Source organism: Diadema antillarum, unplaced genomic scaffold (assembly GCF_040938485.1).
Source record: "Diadema antillarum isolate AM-2024a unplaced genomic scaffold, OU_Dant_1.0 scf00000107, whole genome shotgun sequence".
Lineage (NCBI taxonomy): Eukaryota > Metazoa > Echinodermata > Echinoidea > Diadematoida > Diadematidae > Diadema > Diadema antillarum.
The window spans coordinates 22,246-42,083 of NW_027270996.1; the positions used below are offsets into that span (position 1 = coordinate 22,246).

The 19,838-nt window shown below is 39.1% G+C and overlaps 2 protein-coding genes across 2 annotated transcripts in view; one reads left to right on the forward strand and one right to left on the reverse strand.

Annotated features, from left to right (window-relative positions):
• Positions 1 to 7,813: 7,813 nt before the first annotated feature.
• On the reverse strand, positions 7,814 to 11,583 carry LOC139719209 (uncharacterized). Its single transcript, XM_071630639.1, has 3 exons — positions 10,789 to 11,583; positions 9,809 to 10,011; positions 7,814 to 8,838 (listed from the first exon to the last, which is right to left on the reverse strand). The coding sequence occupies exons 1-3, from the start codon at positions 11,439 to 11,441 to the stop codon at positions 7,814 to 7,816; spliced, it is 1,881 nt and encodes a 626-aa protein (XP_071486740.1). The 5' UTR covers positions 11,442 to 11,583.
• Positions 11,584 to 17,198: 5,615 nt separating this feature from the next.
• The window catches only part of LOC139719210 (telomere repeats-binding bouquet formation protein 1-like), a 33,220-nt gene continuing 30,580 nt past the window's right edge, over positions 17,199 to 19,838 (forward strand). Inside the window, exon 1 of the mRNA XM_071630640.1 lies at positions 17,199 to 17,313. Coding sequence (XP_071486741.1) covers positions 17,199 to 17,313 — 115 coding nt within the window. The remainder of the gene's footprint in view (positions 17,314 to 19,838) is intronic.

Below are 19,838 nucleotides of genomic sequence, written 5' to 3' on the forward strand. Positions count from 1 at the left end.
GCGCGAGAAAATCGGGTTTGGAGATAAATTAACCAAACAGTCAATGCGTGCGCGGCTCGGGCCGGGCGATCGAATCGACAGGTGATTCGTGAATGCATTGTGGATGTTGGCGGACCAACGAACGGTAATTTTTGCCGACATTCTGTGAATCTTGACTCTAGGCCTTTGATAATCTGTTTATCTATATATTCCTATATTAATGAATCATGTATTCTTTTTTTATTTTTTTTATTTTTTTTATTTTTTTGCGTTGTGAGATTTTAGACGATCTTCAATCATAGTCAGTTTTAGACTAGGTCCAGGCTAACTACACGCAGCGCTGTCGCGAATCACAGTGTCTGGTCAGGCTAGGTCCAGGCTAACTGCGACAGCCGTCGCACGAAGCGGCGCGGTCCCCGGGGCTAGGTCCAGGCTAGGACAGGTAGGCCGGATAACGTGGCTTTCAGACAAAACATCACATATTAAAGATAATGGATGGGACTGTTAGTGTTGTTAAGAATGAGGTTCTAACTTCTATAAATGGCATAGATTTCTAGGCCTAATGTTGAATATGTTTTCAGGTGCAATATTTATTCATGGTTACGTACAGGCCAGGAACTGATGTTTGAGATTGCATTAATTGGATTTTTGACAAAAATACTCTTATGTTTGAATTCTGAATTCTGTCGATTTGATTGTTATGTAGACTGTTAGGTCTAGAGCACTCATAGAGCACTTACTATACCCAGTAATGGTAAATGACACCACCTTTTCTTCATGAATATTTGCTTCAAATATTTACTCTTTTAAATTACTTTTTGCAAATTCAAATTCATTGTTAGTTTACATCAATATCAAACATCCAGAAAGTGCTGAAAACATAAGCTAACAGTAACATCCAAATGTTAAAAGAAAAAAAAATTATACCTACTTTAATTCCATAGTCACCAAAATGATCCCGTACGGTTTTGGGACTTTTGTACACGAGTGTGCACTCAAACAAATGCCACTGTATTTTACGTTCGTGCCCGTATAAGGTCATATTACTTGTAATTTGACCTTGTACTTGTAGAAGTGGTCTAGAGAAGACTATAGATCTACGTGTAAACTCAGCCTATAGTATGAGTATGACATGTTATTGTAAAACCTTAATTAAATGGGAGTCTTTGGATGAGAGAGCACATTTTTTTGTCACTGTGAGAAAGATGTTGAAGGTGTGAGTGTAAAGTTGTTATGTTTAATATTGTGTACGGTGTGCGTGTATGTCTTAGCATCTTGTTTACATTTGTGGAGAGTGAGTCATCAGATCTATGTCTAGCGTCAGAGCATGAAAGAGGCTTGCAAGTAATATTGCATAACCATGCACAGTGCCTGATTCCCCCATTCTGCGGGGAGCAGTCGATTTGGTTCACAATTCCAATTGTTCTAACTTCTCCGCAGGATGGTGGTGGTGGATTTGACAAGCACCGGCATGGTACTGTGCACTGTTTCTTTATGCAACCTACTTTTTGGTCTTTGCTTCCTTCATTTTTTTTTCAATTGACAGAACCCTTTCCGGTGTAACTATCGAAAATCCTTACATGTTGGTCTATATTGCTATATATTTTTTTGTGTATCGTTATATTTCTTTCATGTTCAATGCCCAACTAGCTATGCATTAATTCAGTTGGGCCTAGAAGATGATTAATTATGCCTACTTTTGTGTGCTGGGCAGTAGAGCCAGCACATTTTAGTTTTTACACATAAAGATGGTTTGGATAGATAGTATCGTAAATTATTTTGTTTCCTTTTCTTCCACTTCAGCTCGAATCACCATGAAGCTGTGTGCAGTTGTCGGCTGTAGCAATGGATCTTATCAGCTGAATAAGTGGAAGCAGGGAAAATGCTCCAAGCATCAAACTTTCAATGGACTAGGGTGTTGTGATTGTGATCCTCCATTTCATCTCTTCCCATTTCCCACTGAGAAGCAAGATCAAGATGGCAGAAGGCGATGGAATAAGCTTATGAACCAAAAGGATCAATCAACTGGTAAAAACTGGATAAACAAACCTCATGATAGAGTGTGTTCGAAACATTTCCCGGATGGGAAACCAACCTTGGCGCATCCTGATCCTGTACTTCATCTTGGATACAAACTTTCACCGCAAATAGCACCAAAGCGTGCACCACCAAGAGATCGTGAAGAGCCAACCAAATCTAGGAAAAGAGTTTGCCGTACTCCCACTACATCTTCAACACCAAGTCCATCTATTGGCATGGCTGCTTCAGTGAAGGTTGAAGAGGATCACAGGTACACTTACAAGTGTGATTGCAAGCCTAGTTGTGATTGTGTAGGCTGCATCCAAAAACAGGCAAAAATTATTTCTCTTGAACACAGAGTCAAGGAGTTACAACACAAATTAATTTCAAGACAAACTGAAAACAAAGGACCAAAGAGCTGCAGAAAGAAACTTATATGTGCAGAGAACATAAGTACTGACAAAGATGTTAACCATTGTACAGGTATCAGCTCCAAACAAGCATTTGAGGACATGTACAAATTTGTAGAGCCTCATGCAAAGACAATGAGCTACTGGAAGAGTGCTAAATGTAGCAGGAAAGGCCGTCCATTCAAGGGTACCCCAAAGAAATCTGGTCCAAGGAGAAAATTGCAACTCAAGGATGAATTTCTACTTGTTCTGATGCGTCTTCGATTAGACTTGACTGTCCAGTTTCTAGCATTGCTGTTTGGAATTGTATCCAGCACATGCTCCCAGATAATTACAACTTGGTTAAGGTTCCTTGCAATGACCCTAAAACCTCTGATTGTGTGGCCAAACAGATCATCCATCTCTCTTAATATGCCCATACAATTTAGGAAGCACTGCCGGAACATTAGATCCATAATTGACTGCACGGAAATATTCATTGAGAGGCCACGATCACTTGACCTGCAGGCATCAACTTGGTCAGATTATAAGAAACATAATACCATTAAAGTATTAGTTGGGATCACGCCAAATGGGCATATTTCCTTCTTGTCAAAAGCCTACGGAGGAAGAGCATCTGATGTTGCAATCTTCAGAGAAAGTGGGTTTCTAAGCCTCCTAGACCCAAATGATGTTGTAATGGCCGATAGGGGATTTCCAATACAGGAAGAATTACTCTTGCACCATGCTACGCTTGAAATACCACCAGCTGCACAAGGCAAGCGTCAGATGACAAGGAGTAAAGTGCAAAAGACAAAAGTTATTGCCAATCTTAGAATTCATGTGGAGAGAGCAATTAATCGTTTGAAAGATTTTAAAATCTTAAACAACACAATGCCTCTCACACTTGTACCCAGCGCAGATGATATATTGATTGTATGTGCAGCTCTAGTTAATCTGCAACCAGATCTTATTAAGTGATGTTCAGGTGGACTACAAACTTTTGTGGTAGTTTTATGTCATGACTATGATTCAAAATATTTTTGTGAGGTCAAATAACTGAAAAAAAATTGTAATGGAAAAGATGTACATATATATCCAAAACAGAGTAAAGTTTCAATTCTTCAAAGTGATGTCTTACTGCTTTTGTACTTAAAAAAAAAAAATTACATATACTACAAAGTATTTCTTCGAAAATATTTTCTTTCATATCCTTTTCCCCCCTCTCGTGCTTTGAAAGAGACAGCAAAACAACACAGTGGTGGATCCAGGCAGGGGACAAAGTTGATGCGCGCTCCTTCTGTAATTTTAAGCCACAAGATAGTTATGGTAAATTGCAAAAATTGAATGAAATCAAATTTTTTTATAAATGTGCTATTTTGTGGTGCTGGGTGAATAATTTTAATGCTTTGTTAAATCATTTTCAAAAGAAAATACCGAAAACTTTGGAAATATTGAATTGTTCCCATATAGGTATTGTATGTACTACATGTAGGGTCCTATAGTGATATTTTGCCATTTGTCATAATTATAAATGAAAATATGTTGTACAAAATGATTGCAAGTACTAGTAGGTTTAATTGTGTTTTGGGACAAAATCCAGCACTTTCTGTAGATCAAGTAAAAAATTTTTGAATTCACCAAAACATTGAATGTGTACACTAATATAGCTAAATCTAATTGTCATTTTGTGCCAATTTTATATTTGCTCTTTGTGCCCCCACTCATTCCAAATCCTGGCTTGTGTAATAGAATCAATGCTCAATCCATTCTAAATTTCATCTCACATTGTCTTAGGTGCTGTTGATGTAATGCACCTAACATTGCTTTTAGGTGCTAAATGGTTTCTAATGTGTTTATCATTTAACTTTGACCAATTGTTATACAGGGTGGCCCAGAAAAAATGGCCTAACCTATTTCCCACGGATTGTTTTTGCAATGAATGGTATCAGTGGATGAGGTAACGTCTTCTGAGAAAAATGACACCAAGATCAGAAAATTTGGTTCAGCAGTTTTCATTTAATAGTACATTGTGTGGGGCAAAGTCACGCCTTAGAATTGTTCTCTTGTCGGCTACCCCTGAACTGAAAATGGTGGAAATCCGGGCGTACCACAGCTAGAAAGAGTAATCAGATTAAGTTGATCAATTCTTACGAGTAGTCTCTAGTCAATACAATTTATCAACTGAATCAGATTACCCTAAACAACTGTGGTACGCTCAAATATCCACTATTTTCAGTTTAGGGTTAGCCGACGAGAAAATTTTTAGGGCTCGACATTACCTGACAAAATGTACTAGAAAATGAAAACTACTCAACCAAATTTGCTCATCTTGGTGTCACTTTTCTAATCAGATGTTACCTTATCCACTGATACCATTCATTGCAAAAACAATCCGTGGAAAATAGGTTAGGCCGTTTTTTTCTGGGCCGCCCTGTATAGTAAATAAAGAAGCTTTAATAGGAGTGAACTGTAATTTGTTAAACAAATTTCGGCATTACTCTCATGTGGTGAAGGTCGCATGTTCGATCTGTAATGAATATCGCAAGTCACCAAGTCACAAAAAAACTGGAAGTGGGATTCAAACCTGCCATCTACTGCATGCAGGGCAGGAACTTGCCCACCAGGCTGTTCTGGTTCAAGGCCAAGTCACAATCTTCGGCACGTGGGAGTAATGCTGAACACTTGTTTGAAAATTATTGTAATATTCAGGCGCGGTTCTACGGGGAAGAGGGGGGCTTAATTGTACATTATATGTCAGTATACAGGGAAACCCCGTTATAACGAGCTCGGATATAGCGAGATATCGCTTTCAACGAGGAGATTTTACTGGTCCCATTTTCATTTGCACATATATATGGTACAAAAATGCATACGTTTATAACGAGGTACCGGTTATAACGAGGAAAAATTGGCGGTCCCTTGGACCTCGTTATAACGGGGTTTCCCTGTATAATGATTATAATCTTTGGCTCTAGGTCCGCACTTGGTAATACATGTATGTATCTTGTGATTCCATGACTACTGAGAGTCTGTACAGAAATTTATACAAATGAAACAAAATGTAATTCAGTTACATGTTCAGGTGTTTTGTTTTATTAGAAGTGAGCCAGTCTTCAATGCATTGAAGCTCAGACATTGAGGAGGTAGATCTTTTTCTGTATACATAAGTACACCCGATAAAATTTAGTAAAACACATAACCTTAATGCCCGCTGAACACTACACGATGGTCTTCAGCCATGAAGTAACATGAAATTGCATACATTTTCTGCACAGTGGGTCAATGGCCAGTCTTAAAAAATTTGACATGTCAAATCCTTAAGACTGGTCTTAAGACCGAGTCTTAAGACTGGAGACTGACAAGGTTGTGACGTCACACTTCTGGTCTTAAGACCGGTGAATCTTGGCAATAGTACGCGGTGGGCTTTAGTTACAATTTGATGAAAAACCTGATAACCTTTACCATCATTTTAAAGGTTTTAAACTTTGTTACAGGCTACTAGTCTTGTACATTAAAGTTTGTTGCTTTAATTATATCTAGGGAGCACACAGGTCTAGTACTGATACTGGATGGAAATAAATTAAGAATGAAGAATACACACACATTTACCTACATGTACATGTAGGTGTAATACTGACATTGTATTGAAACAGCTATCAAGAATGCAGAGAAATTACATGTACATGTAACCTCATAGATCACTCATGATTTTCCCAGTCTACTTGTTTTGTCACGTTTATCCCACCATCACTTGTGCTTGCACATTGAGTAATTCCCTTTAAAAATGGTTACATGAATGATGAATTTGAATGTAAAGAACTATTTGAAAGATGTTTTTTTTAATATGGCCATGTCATTAAAAGAGAAAGATGCATGTAATGAATATGCACCTGTATTTGAGTCTTCAAATTCTTATGTGCTGTACTTACACAAGTTATCTTTTAAAGTCATAAGTAGCTGCCTGCAGTAATAGAGTGAAAGGGTTGAGAGGGTGAAGAATGCATGAGAGAGATTGAGAGAGCACTAAAAAAAAGTGAGAAAAGGGGGAGGTGGGGGGGGGGGGGAGAGGTAGAACAGTACACGAATACGTGCAGTCAACCTCGCTGAAATTGAATACAAATGAACAAGAAAAAAATCCTTTCACAAATGTTGCTTTACACAATAAAATAAATACTGGTTTACACCTATCTGAACCAGAATTTTTCTTTGACTTATACGATTATTCGAGTTGTGTGAAGATTCGGAGTAGCATCTCTTAAATTCCATATCTCAGACTAGCGTCTATTAAATTCCATATTAAAGCAAATACATCGTTCTCATCAGGGTCATTGTGAATAACTCTTGAAGCATAAAAAATGGCAAGCATAATTGCATTTTGATATTAATAATCTATGAGAAAAGAGTGTGAATCTGTATGCAGTCATTTAGGCAAGGCACAGGTATTTCCCAGTGATGTACATGTACATGTATGTAAGTACATGTACATGTAGTAGCAGGTATAGCAATGACGATTTTTGTTTCCTTGAACAGTGCAAACTCACAATATGCTTACGACCAATAAAATTACCTCGATATTTCAAGTTCACGTATCTTTTCATTTCATCTATGAATAAAATCAGAAAATTAATGATACTAGCAAAAATATCTTAAAGATAGAGACATTTGCAGCCTAAAACCTGATATGTTCATACACCTTGAAAAGTCACAAAACTTTGCATGAATAAATGTTAACTCTTCTCAAAATGTGTGTGAAATCTTAGAATCATACCTTTAATACAATATTTGTAAAGTATGAAAACTAATCAACTAGTGTCGCCTGATATCGCAATATACATTTTAACCAGATAAAATTTAAAATGATGAGACTTTGTCATGTCCCCTTGAACTAGCTCAGACAAAATATTACAAAGTACTAATTCAAGGTTCTAGATTGATAACTGCTTTATGTGAAAGACATAAATAACCGAAGAAATCTCACATTTTAGGCTGCAAATGTCTCTGTCTGCCATTAACCCTTTATGCGTTACGTTCGCAATTTTGCACAATTGTCATGAAATTCAAAGGCAGGAAGTACTGCTCATTGTTCTGGGAATGAACAATCGAAAAAATCAATACCTTTCTCCCAAGGTGCTGGGTCTGTTGGGGGACCAATTCAATGCACTATTAACCCTCTCATTACCATAGGCATGTAGATGTCTAGTAAGTCAATGGAGTTTGCAAGGTCTGGTACTGAGAGGGTTAATGTGCTCAGAAAAGTATTTAAGTTCATTTTCTTGGATATCACTCTTTAAGTAATCTTAAAGTAACGCATAAAGAGTTAAGGGGTAAAAGGTAGTGTGAATGATAAATATTTTCCAGATATTTTAAGTTATATTCCATTCATAGTACTGTCAATATTCAATACAGTTGCTGCACACACTATGCTACGGTTCATGGCTTTTACTGACAAGTTCAGGGGCAATGTGTTGGCAGAAGAATTTCTCGGCCACATCCATCGCTTTGTTCCACATTTCTCTATTAAAAAAAATGCGTTCTAGATGGAATCCTGATTGGGTGTATACAAAGAAGTCACACCACGTGCGTCCAGTGATCCCCATTTGGCACTGAACTTGATAATAGTACTGGTGATTGTTTTTCAGTTTTGTTTCTCCATCTACCATGGTGAGATAGTCGAGATTCTCAGCTGTTGGTTCCTCAAAGGCAATGGTCCGAGGACACTTTATCTCTAGGACTCCAGGCTCATCACAGCACTTACAAGAAACCAATCCATCAGGTGAAGCTCCAAGAAACACCTTGATTGGATGGACGAATAGACCACACTCCTTTACCTGTACACTTTGGTGGCCATTTTCTTTTTGGATTGTTTCATATGCATTCCTTGCGATTGGCTCCATTATCCGTCCATACTTCAGATTCGGTAAATTTCGATCAATAGTAGAACGACCCATCAGTCTTTCTATGATAGGTTTTGTGTCCTGACTTTTGGAAGAACATGGATCATCGAGCGTAGCTTGCCTTGTAATGGCTGATTTCAAGTTAGATGCTGTTATCATTCCTGCACGAAATTTTGCCCACTGTATATTTTCTGCTTGGCCTCTTGTATGTTCTTCCACGACATTAACTTCCTCCTGTGTATACGTAGGCAAACCATTCAGGAACGACTCTACAGTCTCATACCTGCCACCTAAAGTTGTCAGACAGTCGGGATCGACTGAATTCTTTGTTTCAACTTCTACCTCTTGTCCCAGATTGAAGTCTACTTCAGGAGAGTAGTTCACAGATGGTGACACATTGTGGCTTTCTTCATCCTGTAAATACTTAAATACTGTTGATCTCTCACAAGTTGGGTACATGGCATTCGCAAGTTGTCTTGCTGGTGGTATTGCCTTGCTTCCCATTGGGTTGAATAGCCTCTTTACTGCTGTGTTGACTGGCTGTTTGCGTTTCCCTGTATTAGAGAAAAAAAAATGGAATCAACATTGAACCCCAAAATACATAATAAATAATTTTGATAATTTCCTTCAGAGGCCTTTCAACCTAAATATACTTTTTTAAAGTTCATTAAATATCAGAAGTTATTAAACAAGTAGTAAAAATTTACATCCTAGATTCATACTTTATTGTAGTTTTTTGTTTTCCAATTCTTTTGATAAAACACACGGCTTAAAGCCACTGTTTAACATCGTAACTGATCGATTTAAAAAATTCTAAAACTGTGTAGCCTGACCTCTCTAATCATGTTCAGATGGATGAAAAAACAGCCAAGAATGCAAAAATAATGAAAGAAAACCAGTCATTATCAAGATATCTATGAAAGTTGTAGTTATTATCGCTAGCTATAATAACTCCAGTACTGTAGTCTATGGGGTGATCTTTTAGGTTTTCACTCTTTTGAAGCACTAAATAATAACATTGAAGCCTAATTTTTTCACAGGTGCATTTTTACACCCCATCACATACTCTGATAGCATGTAGGACCATGCAGCTCAGATTTTTTAAATCTAGAAACTGTTAAACTATGCCTTTAATATACATGTACAATAACAAAATATTGGCCTATTTATCGAGGGAGAAAGATAATTCAATTCTAAACAAAAAAGTTACCTTCTATTACTCCTCTCCTTTATCATAAATTTGGGGTCTAACTCAATTCTTGATCATGCTAACCATCAGGCATCAGGCACTGGCATATTTTCCACTTTTGGTCATATTTCCCGAACCCTGTCCAAACAATAGAAAGTCAATGGGAGAAATTTATATTTCCCGGACAATTAGGTGGGAAATAAGATTCTGATCGGGAAATATGCCATCCCTCCTAACCATTACTCATAATCCATGGATGAATTAATGTAATGATTAAAAAAAAAAGAAAAAAAAGGGGGGGGGGGTATTGAAAATAGGAAGTAAAGTATGCTTACTTTTGTTTCCATAGCTTGGTTTCACCCACTGCATCTCACACACTGGCTTGCCATGAAGAACTGCAGCTGCACCCCCACTGTACACATTCCAACTGCAGACTTTCGATGTGCATGGTAGATGTCGATTTTGCGACACTCCAGTCATGAAGGCATGATCCAACTTGAAAACCAGTGCAGCAACATGGTTGCATGAAGATCCCAGACTGTAGAAAGTAGAATACAAATCATAATGTAATTAACATTTATAGACAACAATATAATAATAGTTTTAAACTTCAAAACGGAGGTATCATCCTACTCTTACCCAGTCGGGGAGCCATTGGTATGAGCTGTGCAAATTTACGTGTCATGCAGTTTCTATAGTTGGAGACAGAAATGAACATTATCGAACTTGTGGAAAATATTGTCCTGTACACCCTAGTGATAAAATATCCTTTTTTTCATCCCACTCCTTCAATTGGATACATGTTACATGTAGACTCTATATCTTGATGATGTGCTTCACATCATGCTGATCACTGATCTTGTTCATATTTTATTAAAATATGCTAGATCTCGACTCGAGGGATTAGCACTGGCGGACCCCCCCCCCCCCCCCCAAATTAAATAAATCAATCTGTCAGATAGAGGGCAGTGCTGAAATTTGTGTTGGCCATAGAGTTACATGGTGTTTGCAGGAGTGTGTGTAAGTTGCTTATTCAATTGGATAGGAGAAAAAAATACAGTGCGCTCATCAAAACCTAAATTTTCCACAACTGGACGCAAGAAGAGACAAGGTAAGTATTTTGGGTTTTTAAATCAAACGGTTCATTTAGATGCCCATTTGTACGGCACATAGATCTAGACCTAAGTCACCTAGTCCCAAACAATATAGACACCTCTAGTCTACCTTCGTATTAACTATTATTCAGCAATTTACTAGAGTCTAAGTGCAAGTTTATCTGGCAACAACATCATTGCATAATTTGTGTGATTCTTACCCAGCAAAGCAACTACAGTAGGCACTGTAGATTTTTCCGGAGGACTTGTCAATGGCAACCCACACGCTGTGAGGTATGTTTTTTACTGCCAATGAGGGAGTACATTGTGCTTTCAACACAGAAACTTCACTTTCCGCTGAAATTGGGTGGTAGAATATTTCGTGGAGCCACTTGCTGTTGAAGTAAGAGAAGGCCTTTCCCTCTTTGTAGTCTGAGAGTAATCTTTCTTGCAACGTTTTTGGTCTAGTACCACGCGATTTCCGTTCCATCTTACTTGCTTCACTGGGGCAGGGCGCCTCGCTTAACAACCACTCGGCTATTTCAAAATAACTAACGGGTGGCCAAAACTTCACTCCTTCTTTTTCTGGCAACCAGTCATCTTTCAGGTCCGCCAACGGATCTGGAATTTGTTTTCCGTTTATGAACAACAATTCTGCATACTGTTTTGACCGCGATCGTTCTTCTTCAACTTCGCTTGGTTTCACACTGTATCCAAATCGCACTGCGCTGTAGACTAACGCTTGCAGCTCCGCTTTCAAACCCGTCGTTTTTAGTCCTCTTATGCGAAGAAAATCCTTTAAAGCGTCCACTTTCCAAAATTTGATTTCTTCCAAGGTTAGCTGACGTTCATTTTCCGTCCCATTTGCCTCCATTTTCGATAAATAGTTAAATATTCATTTCTGAATTCTAATCGTCACTGTACACACGTACGATTCAAGTGCAGACTACGATTATTATAAGTTTGTTTATCTCCAATGACCTTTGACATAAACCCACAATGCAATGCGCGCCGAGATTGCGAATCGGTCTATTCTTGCGGTCGGCTACACGTCACTTCCGGTTGACTGGAGTGAAAACAAACAGCTTGCACGCGCTAAGCCTGCATATGCTATGCATAATGCGCATACTGCATGCTGTGCCTGCATGTGCGACGCGTTTTATGTGCAACTCTACGCAGACATGGGGACTGTTTTTCATTACTGGTATTCATTTTGTCATTTATTCATGAGATACATACATCATGTCTTGCCAGCAATATTCAAAAAATCTGGATCCTGTCGATCGATCGGTCGGATCCCGGTATTTTGCCAAGTTGAAGGCAGCCGGACTGGACCTGTGCCCGTATGAAATCGCGGCAGGACTCTGGATCAACGACCCGAAAATGGCCAGATGTGCTGTAGAACCTCATTGAGTAGGCCCTACCCCGATATCTACGTTTACTTAGTACCTCATAGAAACTTCAGGTAGGTCTATAGGCCTATATAACGTTAGTACTGTAGTAGGCTTAAGGTAGGGCCTAATTTAGGGTAGGCCTAGTCTAGGGCCTAATCCTGCTGCCCGCACAGCTACAGTAGTACAGCTTGTGCTCGCGGGGCGCCCCGGCAGAAAACACGTACAGCGTTACCCCTCCAGGCTCACGCGACTGTTTGTTTTCACTCCACCGCTATCCATGACCCCGTGACACGCAAAATACCCGGATGTCCGACCATGAGAATAGTGGAATGCGTGTTCACCCAGGAAATACGCAGCCACCAAAACTTGCTTTAGTTCGATGCCCTATCTAACCCTATGATCGATATATCGGTAGCAGGGAAGGATTATCGGATTCGATCGAATTGGGATTAATAGCGCGATTCGCCCCATTTGTCTGTTGATGCATGCAGTGCAGTCATGCACGGAATGGTACGTACGTGCCATAGAGATGTATACTAAAGTATACATCTCTATGGTACGTGCATATCAAACGCACGGCGCGGCGCCATGATCGACACGCACGCGGCGCGGTAGCTTGATAAATAGCCTCTCTCATCTCGTCGCGATCGATCCGATCCCCTATCCTAGGCCCTATATAGCCTATGGATGGAACGTAGGATCTTTGTTTGCATGGGGACCGGTAATCCTGTAATCAAGTTAAATGTGATCTAATTACCTGAATCTTAGCCTATCCGGTAAGTTCACGCGTTTCATGTTGTTATAAGGTTTATTCTTTTTTTTTTAAAACGATCAACAACTACAGCCTGCCTAACAATAGACTAAATGGAAAAGTCCTTAGTAACGTCGTTTATAGTTAACAGTTAGAGCGCTTGTGAACAGACGCTAACTGTACCGTGACCAGCCGGCCCGAACGACCCCGAACAAGGAGCGCCCCAGGGTATACAGACATGCTATCTAGCCCGACCAGACGCCGTGGTGGTACAGCGACTGGGCTGCAGACGTCATGCCTGCCCAAATGCAACGATCGTTAGAGAGGCCTAACTGATAGTTCTTGTTAGACAGATCCTATAATCTAACGTTAGAATCTAAAATACTTATACCGTACGGTATCTATATCTACGTAGAGTTTAGAATGGTTTTACTTTACCGTAGAATACTAGGTAAAAATAAGTAAAGTTAGAAATTCTAAAAAAACAGGATGTAAGATGTTAGCAAATAACAAGTTAGGAAGCCAGGAATATTGCAGTAACGGTTACAGAGTAAGATTCTAACGTTACAATCTCATAATATCCTAGGATATAACAATTGACATGTTCCAAGGATCTTGGATTAAAGACAAAGAATCTAACGTTATTCAGTCGTTAGGTATAACGTTAACGTTAAAGTTAGATGTCTAAGTTAGGGCTAGGACTATAACGTTAAATGATCTAGAAATATGTGTAAAGCGTTACTGTTAGATCTAACGATAGACGAGACGGGCCGCAGACGGGCCAGCCAGGCGCTAACTAACGTGTTAGTTGCACCGCGTACCGGCGCCCCGCACTTTTTTATCACGACGTGTGTGTCAGCATGATAATAATAATAATAATAATAATAAGGTCTTATTTACCCAGGGTAGCCTCTTCAGTGTTGCCACTGCTCTACCAGAGGGCCTTGCTATTATTATTACCCTAGCGTTGCCTGGTACCCATTTATACACCTGGGTCGAGAGGGACACAGTGGGTAAAAACATCTTGCCCAAGGACGTACAAGCACTGGGCGGGATTCGAACATGAGGACTGGGTCAGTGGATGGGGAGCCTGCGCTGGTGTGTTCTGGTTAGGTGTTCTACTTTTTAAGTTCTAACGGTTAGAGTTTAGACTATAGACCGATGAACTATAGTATAACGATCAAGTTGGAACCTACAGGTCTCTTCACGGTGGGTTTCTTATTTGATGTATGTTGGCCGGGAGATGCATGGTCACGGGGGCTGACCATTGCCTATTGTAGTATTGGGCCAACATCAGATAAAAAGCCCACCGTGATTTAAACTAAGTATGATAGGTGTACCAATACATGCGCGCATGAATGCACGTTTTTTTACTGGATGCCTGTTAGCATACGCAATCTGTCAATCATACTACGCAGAAGAAATTATTATACATAAACCATGGTTTAAATTTAGACCACCTTCGTGAATTCGGGCCAAAGAGACAGATACCGGTACTATAGACCTGCAAGACCTGCAAGACCTGCAAGACCTGCAAGTCGGTCTGCAAGTCTACAACAACATTAACAACTTTATTCTAACGTAAGTTTCTAAATGGAGCCTACTGTTGGATTCTAACACACTATTAACGCAGTGGTGGATCTAGCACAGAAGAACCCCTGCCTAACCTATTAATGGTGTAAAGTAAGTCACCCTAACGCAGCTAACAACGTTAGGCCTACTACTAGACCTCTAGGTAGAACCTAACATGTTGGCCTCCTAACCGTTAGGCTAGGAGCCTACAGTACAACTAAGCTTTATAACGGTGAACAATAGCCTAATTGTTTTGAAAATTGAAGGAAGGAACGGGGGGGGGGGGGTGGGGGGGGGTATGGCTGTGAATTAACTCAGTGAAAAACGTCTTTTCAAGGCCATGCCCATGTGATTATAATCTCATGATCTGGAAATGAGCTAGCCCAACCAGACGCTGTCTGTATACTAGACGTGAGCAAATTCACACCAGGTATGAATTAGATAAAGGAACATATATGCCAAGACTCGAGAATAAGCTGTTTGCTGGTACATAGGACACTTTTGGAAGTGCTTATTCTGCTTCTTTTTATGCCTCCGCCACGAAGTGGTGCCGGAGGCATTATGTTTTCGGGTTGTCCGTACGTACGTACGTCCGCTTTCGTTTACGCGATAACTTGAGTAATGTTTACTGGAATTTTACCAAACTTGGTCCAAGTATGAAGTATGATGGGGCAATGATTTGATTAGATTTTGGGTGAAATCGGCTAAAGGTCAAGGTCAAATCATGAAATTGTATCCGTTTACGCGATAACTCAAGACTGGATGGAGCAAATTTCACCAAACTTTCTTGGAGGATGATGTATGATAGGACAATTACTTGATTAGTTTTTCAGTGAAATCGGACAGAGTTCAAAGGTCAAAGATCAAGGTCAAATCCTAAAATTTATCTGTTTACGTGATAACTCAAAACTGGATGAAGCAGCTTTCACCAAACTTGGTCCAAGGATGATGTATGATGGGATAATTAGTTGAGTAGATTTTAGTGACATTGGCAAAAGGTCAAAGGTCAAAAGGTCAAGGTCAAATGCTAAAAATGTTATGTTCCCCATATCTATGCAATGCCCACAGTTTCTTGAAACTTAGTGTAGACATGTACTACTGCGTAAAGATTATTCAGAGAGAGTTTCATGTCATAAGGTCAAAGGTCAAAGGTTAGGTGAAAATGTTGCAATATCACTTTTCTCGCAAATAGTTCACGTATCTTCATGGAACTTGGTACATATGCATGTACGGACTGGCAGGGATTATCTAGGGAATTTAGGGGTCATGGGTCAATAGGGGGTCAAAGGTCAAGGTCAACTCCTCAAAATGTTACATCCCTCATATACTAGTATATATGCAATGATTGCATTATTAGTTTTAAAATCTAATATCCATATACATAATGGAGATTCTCTTGGAAATTTCCAGCCAGAAGGTCAAAGGTCAAAGGTCAGGTTTAAATGAAAAAAAGATATATTTTGTACTGTAATTACACTCTTTCTTCATACCTTGAAAATTATACTCAATGCATAAACTTATAATAAGGTCGGTCAGAAGTCAAGTAAAAATTTTTGATTCCCCAAATATGTGTACCTGCACTCTTTAATAGACAATTATAGCAAACACAGTTTGTGGAAAGTGAACATTCAAGATATTTCTGACAAACCTGTTATTTCGATATTTTGCCAGTTATGTGAAACTGTCATCACACATTGTGAAGACAGTGTACAATACACCTATTGGGAGAATCATGTATTATGGCGGAGGCATCAGTCGCCATAGCGACATTTCTAGTTTCATCATACAGAGACACTCAGTGCTATTCTGTTGACCCAGGTTGCTATAGCCTGACCAGACGCCATGTGAATATGTATAGTTAAGGTTGCTATAACTGTGCACATCATAGTCGAGCAAGAAGCGCTTGGGCATCAGGTCTATTACTAACAAAGCATGTATGTACGTATACTGCATAGGGTCTAGAACTTCTCATCTAGATCTAGAGTAAAGACTCTAAATTTCTAGGGCCACTTGGGTCAGGTCTGCTAAAGTGCTAACTTAACTAGAACTCCATATCAGTCAAAATGTTAGACCGTTTCTAAGTCTTATTATGACAGTCTACTTAGACCTAGACTAAATGTGACCCTGCATCACAAAGCCATCACAAAGCCAACAAAAAGTTGCCAGACATGGATTTTCAGTTAAGAACAGGTTCTGAAAGAGCAGACTTTAAGCTTCAAAATGATGTATAACTTAATTCAAATGGACTCTCCTAACCTATCCTAATGTTGGAAAGAAAGCACACATGCTGGATAGTGTAAACTGAGAAAACAGGTTTTGAAGTACAGAGTCTATTCAAGCGCCTATAAACTTCACCAAGCTGTGCTAGCTGTGCGATGAATGGAACAAAAAGTGGGGTGTAAACCACTGTAGCAACAACAATGAAGGGATTATCAGATTAAGTTGAAACTGAGCATGCTTTATCAACACATTCTGTAGATGAGTAATGCCAACTTTCAAAGCAGTAGCATCATCTTTTCCAAAGTTAGTAGAGTTGAAAGTGAAGAGTATGGACAGGGTTTATAGGAAATGAAAAGGGGATGCTATAAGACACAACTCGTCACACTGTTCTACCAAAGATTGTTCAAGAAAAAAGCTGCTAAAAACACAATTTCCTTGTCATTTTAGGCCTATTATCCCAAACTTTAGTATAATATAGAAGAAGACTTGCTCTTTCAGAAAATATACAAATCTCAATATTGGCTGTGTTGGACCCATTTCACGTATTTTCAGTCCTCACACATAATCAGTGCGTGCGACTTTTTGTTCGTTTTGTGATGCACGGTCACAAATAGAGTTTTCTTTCTTCTTTGGCATCTGGTTTTTATTATATTTTTTTCACTTGGTAAATAGTGTTTATTATATCTATTGCAGAATGTCTGTGAAGACTGACTTGCAGTGCCTGGTTGAGTGCTTGAAATATCGTCAGGATGATCCCGGGAGAGAAAGGGAAACTCTTCTGACCATAGCATCACTCTGTTCTGGATCAAGTAAGACTCTTTATACTGAACTTAAACTCCCTTCTGGGTTCTACATGTATCTTGCATCACAAAACTCACAATAAGTCATGCAGCTAGGTCAGACTTGAAACTCTTGTATTTCTGGTACTAGATCTGAAAGAAACATGTCCAAGGTCAGCCATATTGACCTTTTCTTAAGACAATATTTTCTGATGTTCTAGTACAAGATCTGTTGATCTAAATTTCTAAGGTTTGAACCATATACCCAGGGGTATCTTGACCTCTAACTTGACCTAAATGAAAGTGGTGATTGAACAGTTTTTTGACCTGACGTCTGATGTTACATTTCTGCTCCTCCTTACCCAGGTTGAAAAACCAGTAGAAACCAGTAGAAACCAGTAAGCATTTTTAACTGGTCTTTACTGGTTTTAACTGGTTTTAACTGGTTTCAGCTGGTAGCAGTTGAAACCAGAAGGCAACTCCAACTTTCCAGTTAAACAAACTGTACATTAAGTGAAAGATCTTTATTAAGCAGTCGTACAGGGGTAATACATGAATGATATCAGGACAACCTGATAAGCCTGCCATGCCTGGTTATGGTTGCTATGTCAGCTTTAGATCCCATTTTTGTATGGGTCAAACCCACTACATGTATCTCGCCACAATTGTGAAATTTTGATTTTGCTAACTATACTGCCTTTTGAAGAAATTAAACGGTGCAGAACATGATTTGTGAATCTCATGTGTTTTCAATGGTCTTTGCTGTTGAATTTGAAAGCAGATTTTCAGGGAAATGAATGCAGAACTAGAAAAGCACTCTAAGAGTGCATAAACTTCCGCCAAGCAGGTTTTTCCATCACTGATCTTGTTCGAATTCCATAGATATCAATGCTGAAGTAGCCCACTTTCTTAATACAGTGTATAGAAGCCTTTTGTTATGTCATCAACTTTCAGCTGCACGGCACCTCGCCCTAGCAAACCTCAAATACACGCAGCTTGAGCTCCTAAGTTCATTAACCCTACCTGACTAAATATAAATTTCCAGATCACTACCAAAATCTAATCATTCATTACTTGTTTCATTTCCAACCTTTCCTGCAGGTTTCATGTAAATCCGTTTACTACTTTTTAAGTTACTTTGCACACAAACATACAAACAAACTAACCAATGCCAATGAAATTATTTAACCTCCACTCTTGGCAGAGGAAATAATGCATTATGCTCCAATGAGTGAGGGATATAAGTGGAAAAAAAACAACAACCCTGGTGCTAGGGGGTAAAATCGTGTCAGTGTAATGTGCTGATATCAAACCTTTAAAAGGTATTTTCTAATAACTACAGCTTGTATGTCTACATTTTATCAGTTTTAATTGTCCATCGGGAATGTGAAAGCAAACTTGTCTTGTTTGTGCTTTTAATGCTGTTTTTCACTGTATAATTCTAGTATCTTCTTTCGAATTTTCTGTAACGTGATTTGAGTACTGATAGTATATTGTGGGTATTAAAAGGTCAAAATTTTGTTGAACAGTTTTCTTATTTCACAGTAGCCATAAAGACTATAAGTGATTACATCAGCACTGATAAACTAGAACATTTTCTACCACACAGTGAAATTCATTTGTTATGATATATTTTTAAGCTGTAAATAAATTATCATGGCTGACAGTATTTCAGAAAAGTACACTGTATGTGCAATGGACCTTACTGTATTTTGGGATCATCACATATAGGGTGTAACCAGTGATACCTTGATACCTTGAAGCTACATTGTATACTGGGATGAACTCAAACTGTGTGTCGTGAGGGGGTGTCATTCAGTGTATGTACAGATGTCTCACTATCATACAATAAAATGTGAGTATAGGTGCTCAGTGCGAGCATGGAGGCTACCTCCATGGTGCGAGTAAAAACAGCGTCGATCCTCTTACACAGTGGCAGATCCAGCAGGAGGCTGCATTGCCCTGAGGATGGGCAAAGCAGCTCCTTGGAATAATGTTTGGTTGGCGGTGCTTACTACGAGTCCTGGCAGGCGATTCCATCGCTCTTGGGTTGTGTGTTCCTTTGATAAAGGAACAAAGAAAAAGAAAACTAGCTCTATCCTTAGTTAGCTATGACATTGAATAGATGTTTTGTTATGTAACATGTACATTTCCAATTTCATACACTCTTTCCAGGGGTTATGGTCTCGCAGAATAATGACCTCAAAATGACACTACACAAGCCGGCTGCAGCCACACATTGTTAGCTGCAACAGGTCTGTGTATAGTGTCATTTTGATTTTTTTTTTTCATGCCTCTGCCACAAAGTGTTGCCGAAGAATTATGTTTTCAAGTTGTTCATCTGTAATTCATTTTTTGGACAGAGAACTTAGTACCTATATTGAGGTGTCCAAATGAAACTTGGCATGTATATTGCGTAATGGACAAAGTTTGTTTTTGTTCACGTGCTCAGTAAACATGTTGAAGTAGATGTTGTACAGTTCACAATTTGAAGTAGCCTCCAACTCTCACATGAATTGTCATTACCATTGGTATTCATTGCATGCGATTCTCTC

Bases quoted from the DNA above. Each gene is read 5' to 3' on its own strand.
- LOC139719209 (XM_071630639.1), bottom strand. From the start codon at position 11,441: ATGGAGGCAAATGGGACGGAAAATGAACGTCAGCTAACCTTGGAAGAA. The intron at 10,012-10,788 runs GTAAGAATCACA...TACTTTCTACAG, and splicing joins TACTGTAGTTGCTTTGCTGG to TCTGGGATCTTCATGCAACC. The intron at 8,839-9,808 runs GTAAGCATACTT...TCTCTAATACAG, and splicing joins ACCAAGCTATGGAAACAAAA to GGAAACGCAAACAGCCAGTC.